At 43.1% G+C, this 22,836-nt stretch overlaps 1 protein-coding gene across 7 annotated transcripts in view; it reads right to left on the reverse strand.

The window, feature by feature from the left end:
• Window positions 1-833: 833 nt before the first annotated feature.
• LUC7L (LUC7 like) overlaps window positions 834-22,836 on the reverse strand; it is a 49,868-nt gene continuing 27,865 nt past the window's right edge. For 6 of the 7 annotated variants that reach the window (XM_045848929.1, XM_045848928.1, XM_045848930.1 and 3 more), the window contains 7 exons: window positions 18,859-18,969; window positions 17,832-17,975; window positions 8,597-8,773; window positions 5,684-5,772; window positions 2,533-2,562; window positions 1,903-2,070; window positions 834-1,173 (listed from right to left, as the gene is read on the reverse strand). In XM_045848929.1, the coding sequence (XP_045704885.1) occupies window positions 1,044-1,173; window positions 1,903-2,070; window positions 2,533-2,562; window positions 5,684-5,772; window positions 8,597-8,773; window positions 17,832-17,975; window positions 18,859-18,969 (849 nt within the window). In that variant the 3' untranslated portion in view covers window positions 834-1,043. Of the gene's footprint in view, window positions 1,174-1,865; window positions 2,071-2,532; window positions 2,563-5,683; window positions 5,773-8,596; window positions 8,774-17,831; window positions 17,976-18,858; window positions 18,970-22,836 lie in introns of all 7 variants that reach the window. The other variant, XM_045848933.1, reaches the window with a different exon arrangement.

Here is a 22,836-nt window from a genome sequence, read left to right on the forward strand (position 1 = left end):
TATCTTCTTAGAAGGAGACAAACCGTGGCAGAGGATCCCAGAGCAGGACCATCAGCCACATTATGGTGCTGGTAGCCACCAGATCCAGACCCAGTGAGTGACCACTGAGCCAAGAAGTCTTTGCACAGAGAGTGTGGAGAGGACTATTTTCAAAACATGGCCACCAGAAAAACTTCCAAATATAAACCCCAAAACCTCCCTGAAGTGAAAAAGGGAAAGAGCTCCCAGTTATTCTTCCAGAAGGGCTCATTCTGGTCTCAATACAAAGAACTGAGTAACAATGGATACCACCACTGACCCTCCTCGAGTGAGTCAAATCGCAACCTCATCTCCGTCCTCTGAGGACCTCGTTGCTGTCTACAGAAGATGTCGTGTGGATACTGTCCAAGGGTCTTTCTCTCTTTGCCCCAAATAACTCCAAAAGTGGAAACTGTAGGTAGCTCCCCTGAACTACAGTGCCAGGTTGCAGCCATGCTAACAGCAGATCAGACAGATCTAAATTCCTAAAGAAATGTGTGCAGATGGGGTACCTCCCTCCTCCTTAGTGGAGCCTGTGGTCTGCACTGAGGGGTGGAGCCAGGCTGCTCAGACACTGAAGAAAGGACAGAAGCAGCCAATCAGTGGACAGCTGGGCACACCAGGCTCCAGTCATTAGGAAAAGGGGAGGTGGAGGGTGTTGGATGCCCAAAGTCAAAGAGAAGTCCAACGGTTAAGTCACAATATCTGAAGGTAAGCAAAGCTCCCTGAGCACTCACTGAGTCACCACCACCTGTGGAAGGCGGAGGTGAGGTGTCTAGACCATAACAAGGACAACAGAGACTCCACGGCAGCAGTCAGGAGGCAGTCTGTCAGATTTATTTATTCCTACTAAACGTAACCCAAAAACACAGGAGCAATTTTGTACATCTCTAGAAACTCACAGCTAGCTCCAAAACAATAGAAATTTTAAACTACAAAAGATGAGTTGTATTCAGCAAATATAAAGGGTAACTTCAAGCTGTGTCGAACATTTACCAGACTATTTACAGTGCCTGGGCACAGACTCAGATCTCGCCAGCCTCCTTCTCCTCCAATGTCTTCCCGTTGGAGCTCTCAAGCCTCCAGTCGGCGGCCCGGCGCTCACTCCGCCCTCGCTCCCAGGACTCCTCCCTTGATGCCTGCTCTCTGGAGAACCTGGGAAAAGGGAACAGAGACTCAGCAGAAGCTGATGTTTCCCTTCTGACTGTCTCCTCACATGCCAACAACTTGGACCCTCAACACCAGGGAAGGCCAAGACCCACCACACCTGGGAAGGCTCCTGGACAGTCCTGAGGGCAGCCAGGGCTGCCATCTTGTGCCCAAACCACAGCCACCAAAAAGTGACATTTGCAAAGATTTCTAGTAATAGCTATTAATATTAATGAAGCAAAAGAAAATACAACAGAGGTCCACAACTGGGATATGATCCATTATGTAAAAACACAGTGAAAAGAAGTGCTAACAGTAGTTACGAGTGGTGTGTTTTTTTTTCACTGTAGAAAAACCACAATGGAGGTAAAAAGGGCCTGGCCAGGATATAAATCTCAGGGGCTCTGTGTATCCAAGTGACAGTGAGCAGGCAGCTCCAAGCACAGCAGGCAACCAGTGGGGGCTGTCCCCGTGTATAACCACTTCCACCGCATCTCAACTGTCCCATCCCTGAATCCATCTGCTGCTCTTAGCTAAGGGCTCCCAGTGCTCTGGGCCCCATTCATGACTCCTTGAGGCCCCAACACTCATTCCCACAGATACCCAGCCAGTCTCCTGAGCAACAGGTAGGGCCAACAGGCTCAGGCCCTGATGACAGATCCCTCCAGACCCTGGGAACACAAAGAGAAGGGGCTCACTCCTGGTTGCAGCTACTGAAGAAGTCAGAGTAGTTACTTGTATTTCGCACTCCGGTCCCTGGAAGCCCGGCGGTGGCCCCGGCTGTGGCTCCGGGAACGACTGCGGTGGCGTCGGTGTCTGTCTCGGGACCAGGACCGGGAAGACTTTCGTCGTTCTCTGGAAGTAGATCTTGACCGCCTCCGACGCCGGTCCCGGGAACGTGACCTGCAGTGGGTGACCAGAGGCTCTGAAGGCTCTGAAGGCCCCACCCCAAACACCCTCTTCTCTCAGCACATTCTGCTTCATAGTTACTGACACCTCCCCACCCTCCCAGTTAGAATGTAGGTCCACAATAGTCCTACCAGTTAATCACTGCTCAAAAAGAATTATAGCCAGACCCTTCCCACCAATGCTTCCCAAAAACATTTTGCCAGGATATCCTAGCCACCAGAAGACCTCAGTGGTGTCCTCTCATCTTCCCTCTCATTGACAGAAATCTTTCTGCTGCACCAAACCCCAACCAACCCAAGAGATGTGGCTTGAATCTCGCCTTGTATCCATGCCCTGCACAAGCCAGGTCTACCCACCAGATAATAACTGTGAAGTTATAAAGGTTAAGTATTAAGAAAAACACCTAAGGAAAAGAACATTTGACTTGAGAACTCTTAAATGGATTTAGAAACCTACCTCCTGCGATCTCTGGTTCTTGATCCAGACCTAAAATAAAACAAAAAATGAAAAATTTCTCCAAAACAGCCCATCCCTCACATCTAAGGGGAGGTGCCCCAAATCTATGAGATGAAGGAGGGAAGGCTTCCCACAGAAACCTGTGGTCTTCAAGCCCCTCGCTCACTCTCAGACTGGCAGGACCAAGTGTCGATGCTCACAGATCGAGGCCTATCCCCAACCCTCTGCTCCTAGCTGCTTTCTGGCAAAGGGACAGGACCAGCCCCATGTCCACTAACTGGTCTTTAGAGCAGTATCATAGCTACGCACACAGTCCCCCAACAGACACAAAAGTTAAACAAAAGTCTCAAGTGTTAAACATAGGCTCACTGCCACATAAGGGTCACATGAGCTCCTTGGGAAATAGTATATAATCAGTAATCCAAAAAAATACACACTGCAACAGGATCTCATTTTACAGTGTTCTACAGCTGAAACTTACATGATTGCCACCAGTATGTGCTGAGGAGGAAGTGACAAAAGACACTCATAAACTAGGTGTCTTGAGGTGATTTGATAAAGGCTCTTGGAAAGTAGTTTCTGTAACACATACTAATATTTATGTATTAAATTTGTCCCCAAAATCCTAAGGAATAGTATATAAAACACTCAAATATATACAAAGATGATCTTTAGAGTATTTGTTCAAACAGTTTTTAGGATAGGCAACAAAAGCAAAAATAAACAAGTGGGACTACATCAAACTAAAAAACTTCTGTACAGCAAAGGAGACCATCAAAATATAAGAAAATATTTGCAGCCCTGGCTGGTGTGGCTCAGTAGACTGAGCACCCGACTATGAAGCAAAGGGTCGCCGGCTGGATTCCCAGTCAGCACATGTCTAGGTTGCAGGACAAGTCCCCAGGAGGGGACACGTGAAAGGCAACCATGCATTGGTGTTTCTTTCCCTCCCTCTCCCTCCCTTCCCCTCTCTCTAAAAATAAATAAACTCTTAAAAAAAAAAATCTACAAATCATATATCCGATAGTGGCTTAATATCCAGAACATAAAGAACTCCTATAATTCAAAAGAAAAAATTCCAATTAAAAAAATGGGCGGAGGATTCCAAAGACATACAAATACCAAAGGGGACATACAAAGCTGCTCAATTCACTAGTCACCAGGGAAATGCAAATCAAAACCACAATGAGACATCACCTTCAGAATGGCAATCATCAAAAAGACATTCAAGTGTTGGCAAGAATGTGGAGAAAAGGAAACCCTGACACACTGTTGGTGGGAGTGTATTGATAGATTAGTACAGCCACTATGGTAACCAATAAGGAAGCTCCTCAAAGAATTAAACCTAGCACTACCAATGACCCAGCAAATCCACTTCTAGGCAAAGTACTCCCTCTTCCCTTAGTTTCATTTTCTTTGGTTTCAGTTACCCACAGTCAACCTCAGTCTGAAAACATTACATGAAAAATTCCAGAGATAAGTAAGTTTTAAATTGCACATGGTTCTGAGCCAATTATGGAATCTTGCAGCACCTCACTCCATTCTAGAAAGCACCCATTTGTCTAGTGTATCCATGCTGTAAACATTACCCACTTGTTAGTCACATCATAGCCATCTTGGTTATCAGATCAACTGCTGAATTATGGCAGGGCTTGTGTTCAAGGCACCTTTCTTCTACTAACTAGTGGCCACAAAGAGCAAGAATAGTGATGCTGGCAATTTTGGATGCGCCAAAGAGAAGCCATCAAGTGTTACGTATACATAGGAAAAAAACCACATACACAAGGTTCAGTACTACCTATGGTTTCACGCATCCACTGGGGGTCTTGGAATCTATCTCCCATGGAGAAGGGGGTACTACTACTGTATTTACCTAAATGAAATGAAATCACTATCTCAAAAAGATACCTGCAACCCCAACCTAGTGTCTACTGAAACATGCATGAATAAAGAAAATGGGATACACATACATAAGGGAATGTTATTTGACCAAAGGTGGAAATCCTGCCATTTGTGACAACATGGAACATGGATGGACACTGAGGGCACACTGAAGGCATTATGCTAAGTGAAATAAGCCAGACAAAGACAAATACTGTATGATTTCACTTATATGTGGAATCTAAAAAACCTCAGATAGATAAGGAAATAGGGGGACGGGTGAATAAAAAGGGTGAAGGTGAGGGGAAAACAGAATATTCAGTTATTACACATCACTGTAAGGACATATTGCTGGGGGACGATCTCAGAGATCAGGTGAATGTTCTACAGGTGCTAGTGCACACAGGCACAACCAAAACCACAGTGGTCACCTGTGTAAAAAGGGATTTGCATGTTTTGCTCAATCCATTTTTATACTCTTGTGAGTCTCTTTATAATCAGAATCTGTCAGGTAATCAAAATAATGAAAAGAAACACAAAATACACAATAAATATTCATTTGTTCTTTCTCACTTATGCACTGAGAAATTCCTTCAGCGAAGCCCAGTTGCTGGGCATTTCCAGGACAATGAGCTGTGCCCAATAGGAGTTACTTCTGGCTCAAGTCTCTTCCCTGAACTCGGACCAGTCCCAACATCTCTAGCTTGCATGTCTCTTAAGCATCTCAAACCAAGTATGGCCAGAACCAAACTATGCTCCCCACATCCTCCTTACCCCAATACATTGCTTCCAGTCTTCCCCACCTTCATAAGTGGCCACAAAAGGCCAGAAACCACGAGGCCAACTTCATTCACCCTTTGCTTGCCTCACAACAGACTACCAACAAATCCTATCAGCTCCCCAGTACCCCCACAGCAAGATAAGGCAGTGTGACAAATACATGCTCCTCCCTGTCCTGTTTGCTAAGTGCTACATCCACAGGAGTCAGGGTGTGGCAGGTTCCTCTTCCTCTTCTACTCTTTAGCTCTTCGGAGGGTCTATACCTTCACAGATAAGAATTGGGTCATCAGAGCTCTTATGCAGCTGAAGATGGCCTCACAGGTCTTCCTGGGCCAGCAAAGACCTTAATGGAACTGAATGTGCTGCGATTTTGCTTACTTTCTTTTAATGGTGACTTAGATACCTAGCAGACCTCAACTGTTAGTTACCAACAACACTGCAAGGTAAGGAGTCAGGGTTTCCTTAGGCACATATGCTATCATGGACTCACCTCCTGCTGAGCCGCTCCTCCCGCTCCCTCTCTTCTCGCCTCCTCAAGCGATCCTGATTTCTCTTCTCCTGCTTTTCTGCCACGGTTTTCTAAATAAGTGAAAAATTGGCAAATGAGAGCAGAGCAAGTTACACCAACTAGAGTGTGAATATTGTTTAACAAAGCATGCGTATATGATCTCAGTATTGGTAATTTTGAAAAAATTGAAGAAAATCTCTTAAAAAATAAGAACATGATTTAAAAAATTCTTTTACAATGAAAAATGGAAAACTCATTTAAAAATGCTTTATCATTACATTTTATACAGTCAGTGACAAAATGCACATTCTAAGGGGTGCAGTACTTACTTCTAAGTCACAGGAAATTTATCATATCGCTTCAAAAATCAATCCACAAAGTTAGTTTTTTTTTTTATCCAAATGAGACTCCACCAACCACGTGGTAAAAAAGAACTCAGGTGTCTGACCAAACACATCTTGTTGTTGGGAGCCAAGCTCCTGCTGCCAATAAACAGCTTGTTCATTGTCAGATGCTAAGTGCTACAATGACTTCAGACCTGACCTCACAGGGACAGCAGGCCAAGAGAAGTGGACCACGAACCTCCGCAACTGGCTTTCAACACCAAACTTAACACATGGCTCACCAGGCTTGATTGTGAACCCAACAGAAAAGAAAACACAACAGGCAGGAGCAGGCCTTAGGGAACTGTACCACTGGTACACAATCACCAGAGCTCAGCACAAAGCACTATGTCCAATCTGCACATCCCCCATACCCAACACCTTTCAAAGCCTTTCAATGGCCTGATCTGACTAGTGAAATTAAGTCCTGAAGGAAGTCAGAGTTAGTGAGACAAGCAGCCACCAGTCTTCCTGTGCTCATGAAGGCATGAAGGATGGTCTTATATCTCAGTGTAGACTGGAGCCTGGTCATGTCCCCAGGAAGAGAAGGCACAGCAAAGTCTGGGAGAGAGGCTAGTTCTCGTTCCCCAAACATTTTCCAGGTAGGAGAACCTTCCTAACTGACACCCCCAGCTCTACAGCTGGAACTCCAATCACATTGGGCCTGGAGCAGGCACACACAATGGACTGGTTAAGGTTAATGATCTAAGTCTCAGCACCTTTGTTTCTATGCATACTCTTCCTAGGTGGATATGACTGCAAAGAGACCTATAGTCTGGCATCATTTCCTTTCCAAACCCTTCCTACTCCTTAAAAAACTACCTCTTCCTCCCTTGACAAAGAAAGCCTTACCCTTTTTTTTTTTAAGGTTTTATTTTATTTTAGCAAAGAGGGAAGGGAGGGAGCAAGAGAGGGAGAGAAACATCATTGTGTAAGAAGAGACCTGGCCAGCAGCCCAGGCCTCTGAATGGGAATGGAACAGGTGACTCCTTGGTTCACAGGCTGATGCTCAATCCACTGAGCCACACCAGCCAGGACAGCCTTACTATTCTCATACCCCTGCATTTACTAGTTTGTGGCCTTGAAGTGTGAACACCTCTGGGACAACTGTAAGTGAAGCCATCTCTGATTAGGGCATAGAACTCCCACCTTCTTTACCATTTAGAGGTGCCCTTCCAAATATATTTTCTGTTGTTAGTTTAATAGCTACTTATCAAGTGTGTAATACATTTGTGTTATTTTCAACTTTCAGGATAAAATTATGGGGTGATATGGCATGGAAATACAATTTACAGGAGAAATGGGAATATAACATTTCCGAATGCTAAGAAGATTTTTTAAATGGGGATAATATTGGACACGAAATGTTATTTATGTTTTATTGGCTACATAAAGTATTTTTACATCTCTGACACCCATAAACTTATAAAGAAAAAATTCTCATTTAAAAATATGTAACGAAGTGGCTCGTGTGGCTCAGTGGATTGAGAGCTGACCTGCGAAGCCAGAGGATCGCTGGTTCAATGCCCAGTCAGGGCTCATGCCTGGGTTTCGGCCCAGGTACCCGGTTGAGGGTGTGCTAGAGGCAGCTGATCTGTGTGTCTCTCGCACATTGATCTTTCTCTCCCTCTCCTACTCATTCTCTTCCCCTCTCTCTAAAAAATAAATAAAATCTTTTAAAAAAATGTTTACCAAAGTATATCATTTTTCAAAATTCTTTTTGGAGCACAGGAGTAAAATGTGTCAAGACCAGTGGCTGAAGATATCCTCACCACCAACCACCTCAGCTCCTTCATCCAGTGCCGAGATCACATACCACGTTCTGCTCCTTGGATGCAGAGCCCTCCCACCCACTGCTACTTCCCGAGAGGCACACAGGGTCTCAGTCTTGATTAACACAGTGTCCTATTATAGCTGCCATGTGTCTGTCCTTCTACCAGATTTCAGGTGTCTGAAGGGAAGGCCTGCCTATTTCCCAACATCCCATCTTTAGCACACAGCACACAATAGGGAAGACTCATCAGTTTGGAGAATGACAACTCTAGTATCTAAAACATGTTCAACTTTCCTTCTGTACCCAACATATCAAATGTTTTGCAGTCTAACCCAGGAAAACAATCACCTTCTCATCTTAAGTTGGCTCAAGGCAAGGGCCAGGACGTGTCACCTCCCATCTAGCCTAACCATTCTCCATGCATCGCCTCTGTCCATGGACAAAAACTAGAAAACTGCTGGTTCTTCCCCACCTCCTAAGTTATTTAGGAGATGTGCAAGAGATGTTTGTGTACTGTACTGGACTCTGCCATGACCTTCATAAAAAGGGAGTGCAGACTAAATAAATACCCAAGGCCCCGTCGGTTTCTTATGTGAATGAAGTGATGAATTGAGCATATCACTATAAAACTCAAGGCATGTTCTTAGAGAGGATCAAAACAAAGTTTTCTAAAGGGAAATAAATATAAAGATCACGAGACTTCTCAGGTTTTTCCAGAAACAAAATACATTAACATACCCTCAACTGATCAAGCTTCTCACGGATCTGAATGAATCCCAAGTGCAATTTGCCCCCAAAGTGGTCTGCAAGACGACGGTCATTGTCGTGGAGACCAAGGTAGGCTGAGCAGACTTCACAGACACGCAACTTCTGCTGCTGAAAACTGGATGCAGGCATGGAATTTCTGTATTCTTCCTGGAGAAAGAGAATAGAGTGATAAAAGTGCCACCCAATATGGCACTTAGGACAACTCCAAAATGGAAATATCTGAAAGGACTATGGAAGTGACTTAACAATAAAAACTGGATCGTTTTCATAGCTTCAGATATTCTTAACCAATTCAATTTTCTCATTTACTTAAATGAACCAACAGCCCTCTCTGGGTAGCTCATTTGGTTAGAGCGTTGTCCCAATATGCCAAGGATGTGGGTTTGATCCCTAGTCAATGTGCATACAAGCATCAACCAATGAATACAAAAATAAGTAGAACAAAATGATGTTTCGCTCTTTTTCTCTCAAAATCAATTTTAAGAAATTAAAAAAAAAAGAAAGAAAGAAATGAACCAATAGTCAGTTCCAAAGCAACAAGGAAAATTCGAAACATTCAGAAAAGTAGGATGCTACCTGTTCTCAGAGGCTAGGAGTGAAGGCAGGTCTCTGCTAGGCACTGTGGGGAGCTCTATGAGAAGAGGGGCAAGAAAGGAGAATCTCCTGGCTGGTGTAGCTCAGTGGATTGAGTGCGAGCCGTGAACCTAAGGGTCGCCAGTTCAATTCCCAGTCAGGGCACATGCCTGGGCTGTGGGCCAGGTCCCCAGTGGGGGCCACATGAGAGGCAACTACACATTGATGTTTCTCTCCCTCTCTTTCTCCCTTCCTTCCCCTCTCTAAAAATAAATAAAATCTTTAAAAAAAGGGAGAATCTATAGAGACTTAAAAAAAAAAAAAACCCAAACAAAAAAATGAACAATGCACACAAAAATAAAGCAAATAAGCAAAAAAAACAAAAAAAAAAAAAAACACAACAAGAGCCACAGAATCTGTGTCCCAATATCTAGGAAACTATATCCCAGCTTAGGCTCAAAAGATAAAATTCGGAAGGACAAATACATTAGACACTCTCTTCAAGAAAGAAGTGTGTACAACAAAACGAAACTGAACACACTCCCTCCTACAGCCACTACAATCTGAGTTCAATCACAAGTAACTCACTCAGACTCAAAATACATGAGACACGAAAGAAAATAATAAACCATGACATGGTAACTGCTGCTTGTACCCAAGTTAAAATGAACTTTCAAAATCCAGGTTTAAGATATGCATTCCAATAGTCATTTATCCTTATTTAAAGGGAGACCTGAATGTAAGTAATCTATTAATTCACACATTCAAAACATTTCATAGGAAGTGCTAATTAAAATAAGATACTACATCACTCACTAAACTGGCAAAGATACAGAAAAACAGTCACTCTCATATGCTGCTGATAGAAGGAGCCTGAATTGGTACAACTAATGTGGAGTGCACTTTAGTGACCTACCTGTTAAAGTGGGACACGTTATGTGCCACTAAAAACTCCCCTTCCAAGTTTATGTCCTAGAACACTCTCACATGCCCCCTAGCAGACAAATGCAAGGACACTCACTGTACAACTATTTGTAAAGATGAGAAACCCCTGCCCTAACCAGGCTCAGTTGGCTGGGTGTTGTCCCACAAAGCAAAAGGTTGCTGGTTTGATGCCCAGTCATGGTACATGCCTAGGCTGTGGGTTCAGTCCCTGAAAGGGGCATGAACAAGAGGCAACAAATCAATGTTTCTCTCTCTCTCTCTTTCTCCATCCTGTCCCCTCTCTCTAAAAAATAAATAATTAAAAATAAAATTTATCACACACAAAAAAATAAGAAATCCCCAATAACCTACAAAACCACCAATGGACAATAATGTTCATAAAATGGAATGCTACAGAAATAAACTAAATGAACAAATCTAAAGGCAGTAACATGGAGAAATCTCACAAACAATGCTGAGTTAACAACCTAAGTGGGAGAAAGACACAGGTAGTGTGGGCAGAATTCATGTAGGATGTTTTGTTAAATCCTCACCCGAGGATCTGTTTATTGATTTTAGAGTGAGAGGATGGGAAAGAAACACCAATGGATTGCTTTCCATATGTGCCCTGACTGGGAATCGAACCTGCAATCTTTTGGTGTACGGGATGGTGTTCCAACCAACTGTGCCACCTGGCCAGGGCTATGTAGGACTTTTTTTAAATACACAAAACACCCACCCCCACAGACACACGCATGCAGTTTATGGGTAAACATGTGAAATAAGGTTTAAAGACAGAACTGAAAATTATGTTACATGCACACTAATGCCTGCCTCTGGAGAGAGAGGGAATTGTGACTAGAGAGGGAAACACTGAGAACTAGAATTTCCATTATAATGTACTGCATCTTTTATTAAAGGAAAAAACCTTAGGCAAAAATTATAAATACGGTGGCAACACAAATATTTGCGATATTATTCTTCCCCTTTCTGTAGTTCTGAATCTTTGAATGCCACCCTCTAATATTTCTCAAAATAAATTCTAATTATGCTGAGTGAAAAGCTGATCCCAAAATGGTTACACACTGTATGGTTCTATTTATACAACATTCTTGAAATGACCAAATAGAGACATAGAGTACAGATTAGTGGTTGCTACAGGCAAGGGAAGTAGGTGTGGCTATAAAGGGCAACAGGAGAGATCTGTGATAATGGACGTGCTATATCTTGATTCTATCAATGTCAACATCCCTTCTGTACTAGAGTTTTACAGCATCGGGGCAAATAGGGTAAAGGGTACACAGGATCTCTCTGTCCTATTTCTTAACCCTGCAACTAAGACAGAAAGGACCCCATAGGTGACACACCAACACAGACACCAGAAGTACTGAGACCTCACCCATGCCATCCTGTCTTGTGGGAGGTTTTATGAGGTGCTGCCTATTGGGAGCATTCACAGTGATGGGGACAGCAGCAGGGGCAAGAATGCTAGTAGTCCTGAGCATGAATAGCCATGTGTCCCACATACTGCTCCTGTCTCGGCTGTCTGCAGACATCTATGTGGAGAACTCCACATCCGCAATTACTTTAGCCTAAGTATAAACCTCTGAGCCATCAAAGGATTTAGTGTCTGCCTGGTTCTCTGAAGCAGGAAGAACTGGGCCTCAGGGTATGGTAAGAGGCCACAGACCATCTCTCCTGACTCTCTGGCCATTCTGGTAGAACGATCAGCAACCTGGGAAGCCTGAATTTGTGCTATATATGAACACAAATTTCCCATTTAAGTATAGAGGAAGTTAACTCCTACATAGGACTTACATAAATATGATTTAAGTTGGGTGTAAAATGCAGGTATGATGTAAGTCATCACCATGGCAACACCATTCAAGGTAGCTGATTTGCAAATATCAACCACAGCTGTCACATGACCCCAATTCGTCTTTTAGCGTGATCACATCTAAGCATTTACACACAAAAATATCAGATACATATTGTGAATCCTTTTGCCTCTTTTATGTTCAGGAATGGATTATAGAACTTCCGGGCAAGATGGAAGTGCAAGTAGACATGCTTTGCCTCTTCGCACAACTACAGAGAGAATCAGAACTAAACCTCAAAACAAATAGCACCCAGAACTGTCAGAAAATCCACCTATACGGAAGCCTGACAACGAAGGATTTAAAGAAGTCACATTCATGCAGATGGGCAGGAGGGGCAGAGATGGGCAGAGGTGAGGAGACACCCTGTGGCAGAGTTGGCCACAGCAAAATGGGCAGTCTCACACTCATGTATGGTGGATAAAAATCAGGAGGAGTACCTTGGGAGAGAGTGATCCCAGGCCAGACCCCAGAGCCCAGAGTTCCAGCACCAGGAAGACAAATCCCAGTAACTTCTGGATGTAAAAAACCAGTGGGGTTGGGGCAGTGGAAGAAATCACCTGATTTTCAGGAGACTCTACTTAAAGGGCCCACAAGGTCTTAGAACATATGCCCCCACTGGGATTCAGCACAAAGGCAAGAGCTGGGCAAACATCTAGAAGCCAAACAGTGGCACTGTCCCCTCTCCAAGCCCTCCCAGACAAAGCCACAAAGCAGTGAAGCAGATCGCCCCAACCTGGCAAATACCTAAGGCTCCACCACACACAATATACAGGTGCCTTTTCTACAATAGGCCACGTTACTAAGACAAGGAGTCAAAGCAGCTCTACCTAATACACAGAAACAAAAATACGGGGGCTGCCAAATTTAAGAGACAAAGAAATATGGCCCAAATGAAAGAACAGAACAAAACACCCCAAAATGATCTAAGCAGAACAGAGATAACCAACGTAACAGATGTAGAGTTCAAAACACTGGTGATCAGAATGCTCAGAGAACTCATTGAGTATGGCAACAACATAAAGAAAGAAATGTAAGTTATACTCAGTGAAATGCAGAAAAATCTACAGGGAACCAACACTGAAGGGGAGGAAGCAGGGATTCAAATCAACGATTTGGAACATAAGGAATGAGTAAGTATTCAACCACAACAGCAAGAAAAAACAAGAACTCAAAAAAAAAAAAAAAAAAAGAGGATAGTATTAATAAGCCTCTGGGACATCTCCTATTTGAAAAAATAATGAAAGAAAATTTCCGGGGACTTCCGGCAAGATGGAGGAATAGGTGGACGCACCGTACCTCCTCGCACAACCAAGATTAGAACAACAATAAAATACAGTCAGCATAACACCCAGAACCGACAGGGGATTCATCTGAATGGAAGTCGGACAGCCAAGAAGTTGAAGTAGACCCGTACATCCAGACTGGTAGGAGACAACGAGCCGAGCGGGCGCGGGGCTGGCGCGGGTCGGCAGCGCACGGAGGTGGGGGGAAATTTGGCGCGGAATTGGCGCGACAGCCATCGGGGCGCAGGAACGCAGCGGTGGACCCTGAGTAAGCAAGCTGCGGCTGCCGGACCCAGTGGGGCAGCGATTGTGGACCAGGGCAGAGCTCGCAGCCCAGGAGCCCCGGGAAAGGTCTGGGCCCAGGAGAATTGAACTGCCACCATTGATTCCCTCCGCCCCGCCCCGCCCCCCACCCCCCCACATATAACGTCACAATCTAGCGACGGGGCGCCCAGCCCCGGTGAACACCTAAGGCTCCGCCCCCCACCTTAACAAGAGCGACCAGTGGGGGGGAAGGAGAGACAGGGAAAGACATAAGACATGTGTGCAACAGAGCAGATCAGTCCCCCCAGGACTCATCCTTTTGAGTGACCAAGAAATAGCCAATCTATCAGATGCACAGTTCAAAACGCTGGTGATTAGAAAGCTCACGGAATTGGTTGATTTTGGGCGCAATTTAGATGAAAGGATGCAGGTTACCATAAAAGAAATGCAGGAAGATACGCGGAGGAGAGCCAATAGAGAAAGGAAGGAATCTGAGTCTCAAAACAATACAGTGGACCAGAAGGAAGATAGAATCAACCAAGCAGGAAAGCATGATGAAATAAGAATTAAAAAAAATCGAGGAGAGCCTTGGGAACATCCAGGACACCTTTAAACGTTCCAACATTCGAATTATAGGGGGTACCAGAAGGGGAGGAGCAACAAGTGGAAAAGTTATTTGAACAAATAATAAAGGAGAACTTCCCCAATCTGGCAAAGGAAACAGTCTTCCAAGAAATCCAAGAAGCTCAGAGAGCCCCAAAGAAGTTGGACCCAAGAAGAAACACACCAAGGCACATCATAATTACATTAGCCAAGGTAAAAACGAAGGAGAGAATCCTAGAAGCAGCAAGAGATAAGGGGACAGTAACCTACAAAGGAGTTCCCATCAGACTGTCAGCTGATTTCTCCAAAGAGACCTTACAGGCAAGAAGGGGCTGGAAAGAAATATTCCAAGTCATGAAAGACAAGGACCTACATCCCAGATTGCTCTATCCAGCAAAGCTGTCATTTAGAATGGAAGGGAAGATAAAGTGCTTTTCAGATAAGGTCAAATTAAAGGAGTTCATCATCACCAAGCCTTTATTTTATGAAATGCTAAAGGGACTTATCTAAGAAAAGAAGATAAAGAAAAGACATGTATAGTAAAAGGACAGCAAACTCACAATTATCAACAATTACACCTAAAGCAAAACCAAAAGAAACTAAGTAAACAACTAGAACAGGAACAGAACCACAGAAATGGAGGGCACATGGAGGGCTAGCAACAGGGGGGGGTGGGAGGAGGGGGAGGGGGGGAAAGGTATAGAGAATAAGTAGCATAGAATGTAGGTTGAAAATAGATAGGGGGAGGGCAAGAATAGTACGGGAAAGGTAGAAGCTAAAGAACTCATAAGAATTGCACATGGAAGTGAACTAAAGGGGGGGGAACGTGGGTGGGAGAGGGGGTACAGGGTGGAGGGGAGGGAAGGGGGGAAAAGGGACAAATGTAATAGCATAATCAATAAATTAAAAAAAAAGAAAAGAAAAAGAAAATTTCCCTAATTTGGTGAAGGAAATAGTCAAAGAAGTCTAGGAAGCACAGAGAGTCCTAAAAAAGATGGATGCAAAGAGGACCACACCAAGACTTATCATAATTAAAATGCCAAAGGTTAAAGATAAAGTGAGAATTTTAAAAGCAGCAAGAAAAAAGCAGTTAGTTATCTACAGGGGAATTCCCATTAAGACTTTCAGCTGATTTCTCAGAAGAAACTTGGCAGGCTAGAAGGGATTGGTAATAAATATTCAAAGTCATAAAAAGCAGGGACCTATAGCCAAGGTTGCTCTACCTAGCAAAGCTATCATTAGAATGAAAGGGCAGATAAAGAGCTTCACAGACAAAAAAAAAACTAAAGGACTTCATCATCACCAAACCATTATTATATGAAACGTTAAACAAACTTATTTAAGAAAAAGATCAAAACTATGAATGTTAAAATGACAACAAACTCAACTATCGACAACTGAATCTAAAAGACAGAAACAAACTAAGCAAACAACTAAAACAGGAGCAGAACCAAAGATATGGAGATCATGTGGAGGGTTATCAGCTAGGAAGGGGAAGAGGGAGAAGGGAGGAAAGGGTACAGGAATGAAAAAGCAACACTGGTAGATACAAAGAAAGAAAGGGGGATGTTAAGAATAGTATAGGAAATGGCGCTGGCTGGGGTGGCTCAGTGGATTGAGCATCGGTCTACAAACTGAAAGGCTGTAGTCAGGGCACATGACTGGGTTATGGGCCAGGTCCCCACTTGGAGGTATGCAAGAGGCAACCAGTCAATGCTTCTCTCCTTCTCTTTCTCCCTCCTTCCCCTCTCCCCAAACATAAATAAATAAAATCTTAAAAAAAAAAAAAAAAAGAATAGTATAGGAAATGGAGAACCCAAAGAACTTATTATATACATGACCCATGGACATGAACTAAGGTGGCGGGGAGAAATGCTGGAGGGAAGGGGATACTGGACAGAGGAAGGCAAAGGGGGAAAAATTGGGACAACTATAATAGCATAATCAATTTATATATATATAAAGTACCTCTATACATACATACATATATAAACAACATAACCAATTTATACATATAAATTGCCTTTATATATAAATAAAGTAGGTTTTAGCCCTAGTTGGTTTGGTTCAGTGAATTGAGTGCTGGCCTGCAAACCAAATGGTGGCCAGCTGGATTCCCACTCAGGGCACACGCCTGGGTTGTGGGCCAGGTCCCCAGTTTGGGGGCATGCAAAAGGCAACCAAATGTTGCTGCCACACACCAATGTTTCTCCCCTTCTCTTTCTCCCTCCCTTCCCTTCTCTCTAAAAAATAATTTTTCCCCCCCAAAATTTTATTTATTTATTTTTAGAAAGAGGGGAAGGGAAGGAGAAGAGGGAAAGAAACATCAGTGTGTGGTTGCCTCTTGCATGCCCCCTATTGGAGACTTGGCCTGCAACCCAGGCATGTGCCCTGACTGGGAATCAAACCTGCGACACTTTGGTTCACAGCCCACGCTCAATCCACTGAGCTACACCAGCCAGGGCAAAATAAATAAAAATTTTTAAAAAGGGAATTGATTATACTATCTACAAGTATCACTTACGAAGGTGTTGGTCTGCCACCCACATGAAGCATTATTTCAGCACCACCTTCTAACAAACACTGGTGACTTCAATTCCAGACTGTACTGGGGTATCCCAGAAAGTAGTCCTGACAGCTCCATCGTGAATAACCCTATTGCTCTGTCCCTTCAACTTGTCACCATCTCAGGAGGCACTGCTCTAACACCCATGGGCCCTTGGCACTATGCTATTATGTATGCCATGCTGAACCAGGGGTACAGTGATAAAACCAGACCTGTACCAGGGCACCTACATGCCATCTCATCTCTACCTGAACCCCCTGTCCCCACCACTTTGATAAACTTCTGAGTCTATGGATCTCAGCTAAGTAGCCTTCAGGATCACCTTACCCTACCTAGAGATGCCTTGCAGCTCAAAGTCACTGTCAAACCCAGACACCATTTATTTTAAGCATCTATCTCCATCTGAATGAATCTTACCCAACTGTTCGTATTCCTTTCTGTCTGTGCCCTGATCCCCTTCCATTGCCATCTCCCTGAAGAAAGAACCTCTTTTGGCTTACTCACAACTAGAAAAATGCCTGGCACTAAGCTGGAGCTTGGCAAGCACTTACTAAAGGAATGCATCTTATCCTCCCTCAGGCTCTTCCATTCTTGAGCCATTTTCAATTCTACTGGTGAGGATTCAAGAACCACAGGATATCCAACAGATACAATAACCCATGAAGAAATGGTTGTCAGTAATAGAAACACTGAGCCCTCTTGACCTGTTCCACTACCACACTACTAATGTGTCCTGGGCAGGAATCCAGGCCGATACCACTTGGATCTATCCCACCGGCACAGGATCTCTCTACTGAAGATACAGTGTCACTCCAAACACCCAGTAAAACTGGTCTCTGGGACCTTTTGACAGGATGTGCTCACTAGCACTACTTCACTGGCTCAGTACTCAGGACTGTACTCCACACGTGGGAATTATGCTCAGAGCTGGCAAGTGACTCATCTTAGGCAGTGAAGAGAAACCCAAGTGTGCACTGAGATCCTGTCAATAGATCATCTTTTTTTACTCCTTCCTAATACCAAGAAACAGAGGCATAGTTTAATTTCAACCCAGATAGTTATCTCTCTGGAGTTATTGTTTTCTCTTTCTCTAAGACATTTTTCTCACTAACCTCAGCTTCTTTTTTCTTTGCGCGGACTTTCTCCACTTCCATAAGAATTTTCTGGGATTCATCCACATTTCCTTCTGCTCCCAGCTGCTCAGCTTTGGCAAGAAGTTTTCCTATTTCTTCATTTAACTCATGTACTTTTTCTGCCTGAGGGAAGGAAAAAAATCAGGTAAGTAGACATCTAAAAACAAAAGATTTTTAATACAATGAAAATGAATGTTCTCTCACTGCACTAAAAATAAAGTCTACTCCACCAAAAGGAAACAGTCGAAGATCCTCAGTAGATCACATATGAATTTTGGTAATTATGACATTCTTATTGCCAACACTGAGACTCTGACCATAAAATAAACCTATGCACTCCATCCCAATAAAAGTAGCACCATCTCTCTTACTTCCAATATGGTTACGAGAATTAAAACATTGGTCACATTATAGGCTGCCTCTTTTTATGCCTTCTATCACAGTTTGAGCTTTCAGGTAAGGGTAATAAAATATCTAGGTTGAAATACACAAACTTAAACTGTAAGCAAAACGCCTAATTATTTGTATTTACTTTCTGAAATAAAATAGCACATTTGATGCAGTTAGCAACTGCAATTGCTTTTACAAAACTGAAAGGAAAAAAACAAGGATCAGATTCAGTTCCACTGAATAGGAGGAACAGAAGCATAATGCAGCTGACACTCAGGCCAATTATATACAGATCTACCTTCGTTCCGTGATACAGATGTACCAGTCCAACCATTTATCCACTTGCCCCATTTCCTGTTTTATGTGGGATGTTTAAAAAAAAAAAAACAAAGCTTTAAAAAAACACATATATATCCGGAGCAGGGAAACAGAAGCAGTAGCTGTTGGGGGCTGAAATCTCCCTGACAGCCTCCTTCCTTACACCCAAGGTGGCGAGTACAATCCACCCGAAAGATGCACTATCAGTGCTGATGGTGAGCTGTTAGCCTGTTAGTAGCCCAGTTCTAACCAGTGATTTGTACCAATAACTCAAGGCAAAAGCCTCCCAGGTATATACCTTTGCAGAAACTTCTGCACTGATCTCTTCCTGTGTCTCTGCCAGCCGCTTCTTGGCAAGCTCAGTTCTCCGATCACACTCAGCGATAAAGGACTCCAAGTGATCCATTGCCTAGCTCAGCAGAAGCAGAGAACAAGAATCAATTACATGTATGATCTCAGAACCCAACTGTTCGACAGGAAAATATTCCTGGGTTGGTTTCTTAAAGCCTGTAGGTTCAGTGGGAAGATTTTACACTACATTCCAGCCAACACATCCGTAATCACATTAAATCAAGGGGTTTTGTTAAAACAAATGATCACTCAGAAGTATGGTCTTCTCATCTATTTATTTATTTCCAAAATTTGTAAAAGGACCCCCATCCCTCAATAACGTTTCCAAGAAAACACTGAGGAAAATTACAACACTTGGCCATAATGAATATAGTGTTCTCTGAGGGACAGAAAAGGCTGGCCTGAGACTGTTGTTAGAGCCCTCCTCTGGTGAGCTGTGGGAAATGCAGATGATGTACTCACTGGTCTTTGTGAGCCACGCAAATATTACCCCTCATGTTCTGAGGGTAGAGCTCCCCCTTCCACCTCAAAACAAAACAATAGAACAAATATTACTGAGAGCTGTGAATAAGTTTAGTTATTGCCTACTGTCTAAAGTAGCAGGAAAATTGGTATACTACTTACCCAAAGAGATAAAGGAAAAGAAACTCTAAAAATCTAATTGCTTATTCTGAAGAGTTGGTGGGAAACAATAAAATACTAATTAGCAAGATGTCACATATGCTAAGCAGTTACGGTGCCATACTAATCCAAGGCCCCAACATAACTTCACATACATACAAAGAGCAAACCACTTGTCCAATTTTCAGGCTACAACCAATGATAAGCAGCACCTCCTAAGTTACATCCACAAAGCATCCTGCTTATGTTGGCAGCATGTTAAATGTGAAAGCAAGTGAATCTAACCATGGATGACAGGGTCAGACAGTATGATCACTAAAAAAAAAAGAAAAAGAAAAAAATATATATATAGGGAAAGAAAATTTGGGGCAAAGATGAAAACAAGGCAGATGAAAGTTAGGTCAACAGACCAAGTGGTGGTAATCTATACCCCTCCCCCCAAAGATGGCAGGAGCAGGTCAGCTGTGAAGAAAGTACGCCACAAGAATCAGTTGACACTGGAATGGCCAGTAGGTAGGATCTCTAGAGAGGGTTATGGTCTCCTCCAGAAATTTAAACACTCTCTTCAAGTAAATACAATTCTTGAAAATAGGTCAAGACAGGAAAGAGGCTCTATGACGATGCCAAGTCCCCCAGGACACATCATCAGTCACTGAGGCCAACCCTCAGATTAAATCACGGGGCTTTTGATTTTGGAACTCGGGATCTCTTTCCTGTTGTTGGTCATCCAAATATTCTCTATCAGAATATTTCACTATGTTCAAATCATCAACAATCAGGAAAGCAAATGACTGGCATTTGTTTGCCTACACACACTGTCTTTCCTGGGAAAATGTGGAGTTCCGACTCACCAAGATCAAAGTGCCCATGAGCTGATATGGTTCACGCACCACCTGTGCTCACCTAGGACAAAAGCTTCTAAGAGAATGACCTGAGGTGCCCCAGGTTCACTACAGACAGGCACTGAGACTTGCTGCAGAGCCCTTCCAATGTCTACACAAATGAGCCAGCTCACTCACACCTGAGACAGACCCAGGGATCCACCCACTAGGGACTGAATGGGGAACAGACATCTGACAACACTGCCAGTGTCTTTACCAATCAGAGAAACCACTTTACCTTAAGCAGAATCCAAACTGGCTCAGCAGGGTCAAGAATCAGAATCAGACATCTAATAAGCTATAAACTAAATGGTAAACTCCACAAAATAGAGTAAGCAGACCACAGAGACGTCTTTTAACTGGCAGGTTCTTTAAAAGATGACTCTGTTCTATTACTCACCCTCTCTTCAATGAGATTCTCAATTTCAGAGTGATTCCTAATCAAAGAGCAGGTCTAGTTGACTTTTTAAAAAAGGTACTTGAGTCTAAAACTTACGTGCTAATTACAACCTACAACTTACTAGAACGTCATTCAACTTCTCTTATTCAAGGATGATGAAACGAAACACAAACTACGAAGGGTACTTGAGCACAGCACTTTGACAAAATAGGCACACAGGTCTCACTGCTGCTGCAGGGGGCTGTCCTTTCATACACACAAGATTGTGTGTGCAGTTCCTGACTCCACTTACCCAGCAGCAATGACACCGGCCAGCAATCTGTAAGCCTGAGACAAAACCACATTATCAGAATGGTCACAGCAAACACATGCCCCTGTGCACTGTTGCCCGTTCCACATTCCTCAAAATAGCCACGCAGTGACTCATTTTCCAGGTGAAGAAACTGAGATAGTTTCCCAACTACTAAGTGATGGTATTAGGATGCAACAAGGACCCCTGTGGTTTGTCTCCCTATACCTTAGTCATCACAATTCAGAGGCTGTTAGGACCAACGCAGTTTCTATTAATAAAAACAGGTGAGCTCTGGCTGGTGTGGCTCAGTGGACTAAGTGCCGGCCTGCAAACCAAAAGGTCTCCAGTTTGATTCCCAGTCAGGGCACATGCCTGGGTTGTGGGCCAGATCCCCAGTTTGGGGCATGTAAGAACCAACCAATTATTGTTTCTCTCACACATTGGTTTCTCTCCCTCTCTTTCTCCCTCCCTTCTAGAAATGAATAAATAAAATAAAATTAAAAAAACCCAGGTGAAATAACTTGTCCCAGGTCACACAGGGATTGACTTATAAAATATAAAATATATCTATTACACTGTACATCTGGAGGACAGAAAAAGTAGGCACAGTTAGAAGCGGTCACTACTGGCATATTCAAGTTCGGAAATTACCGTGTTTTTCGGACCATAACACGCACCTTGGTTTTAGAAGAAAATGGGAAAAAATTTTGAAGCAAAAAATGTGATAAAATATTTAATAACATAAATAACATAATATTTCACCAATGTAAATGTAAACAGAACTCAACAGCAGCATTAACAACCATTATTCCTCCCAAATTTGGGGGTGGGGAGGAGTACGTTTTATAGTTTGAAAAATACGGTAGTTGATGTGGTGTATTGTTCTAGAAACCTGTCAAATAAAACATCACAGAGCAAGACAAGAAGGTTAATTGTATTTCCACTAAATTAAAGAGAAACTAAATTACTTCACTAAATTATTTACATCTTCAACATGTAAACACTAAAGAAATATACTGCTTTGTAACTTTTCCACAGGTTAAACTAATGAGTTAACGTTACTATTTGCCAGTGTTCAAGTTGAGAAACTTGAAAATGTATTTACACACAGATCACCTAACACTTACACACAGATCACCTAACACTAAGTATAACACATACCCTTTTTCAGGGACTTCCTAGACAAAATGCTCAAAAAATCAAGGCCTGGATGCTTAGGCTGAGAGCACATTAGGCTGGAGAAGCTAATGTGAACACTGGGAGGCACCCTATCCCAGATAACACACCTGAGTTTTAGGTGGCTCCTGGGGGGAAAGGTGCCCGAAGTGCTGCCCATCAAGCTCAAACTGAGGGTACAAGCAGGGAATACACCCACAAAGAAATATCTTTATGACAACTCTGTCAGGCCCACAAAGAAATACGTTTTTATACCTTTTGGGTCTCTGCTGGTGAAGACCCAAAGTTTGGCAATTTTGTTAGCAAAGATGTAAAAATTCAATTCTCATGGGTGGGAGCATTCGCTAAGGCACTATCAACATGGCAAACACACACCGTTCTGATCTAACAGTTTCGCTTCTAAAATCTTCCCAGATACATGCATGGCGTGCCAAAGTATAATGCAATGCACACCGTGATTATCACAAAAGGTAGATACCTATCCTCTTTGGAATACCATGTATTCACAAAAAGGAATAAGGAAACTCCAACCAACAGGGAATAATCTCAAAGATA

Source organism: Phyllostomus hastatus, unplaced genomic scaffold, assembly GCF_019186645.2.
Source record: "Phyllostomus hastatus isolate PE091 unplaced genomic scaffold, TTU_PhHast_1.1 phas_contig_64, whole genome shotgun sequence".
Lineage (NCBI taxonomy): Eukaryota > Metazoa > Chordata > Mammalia > Chiroptera > Phyllostomidae > Phyllostomus > Phyllostomus hastatus.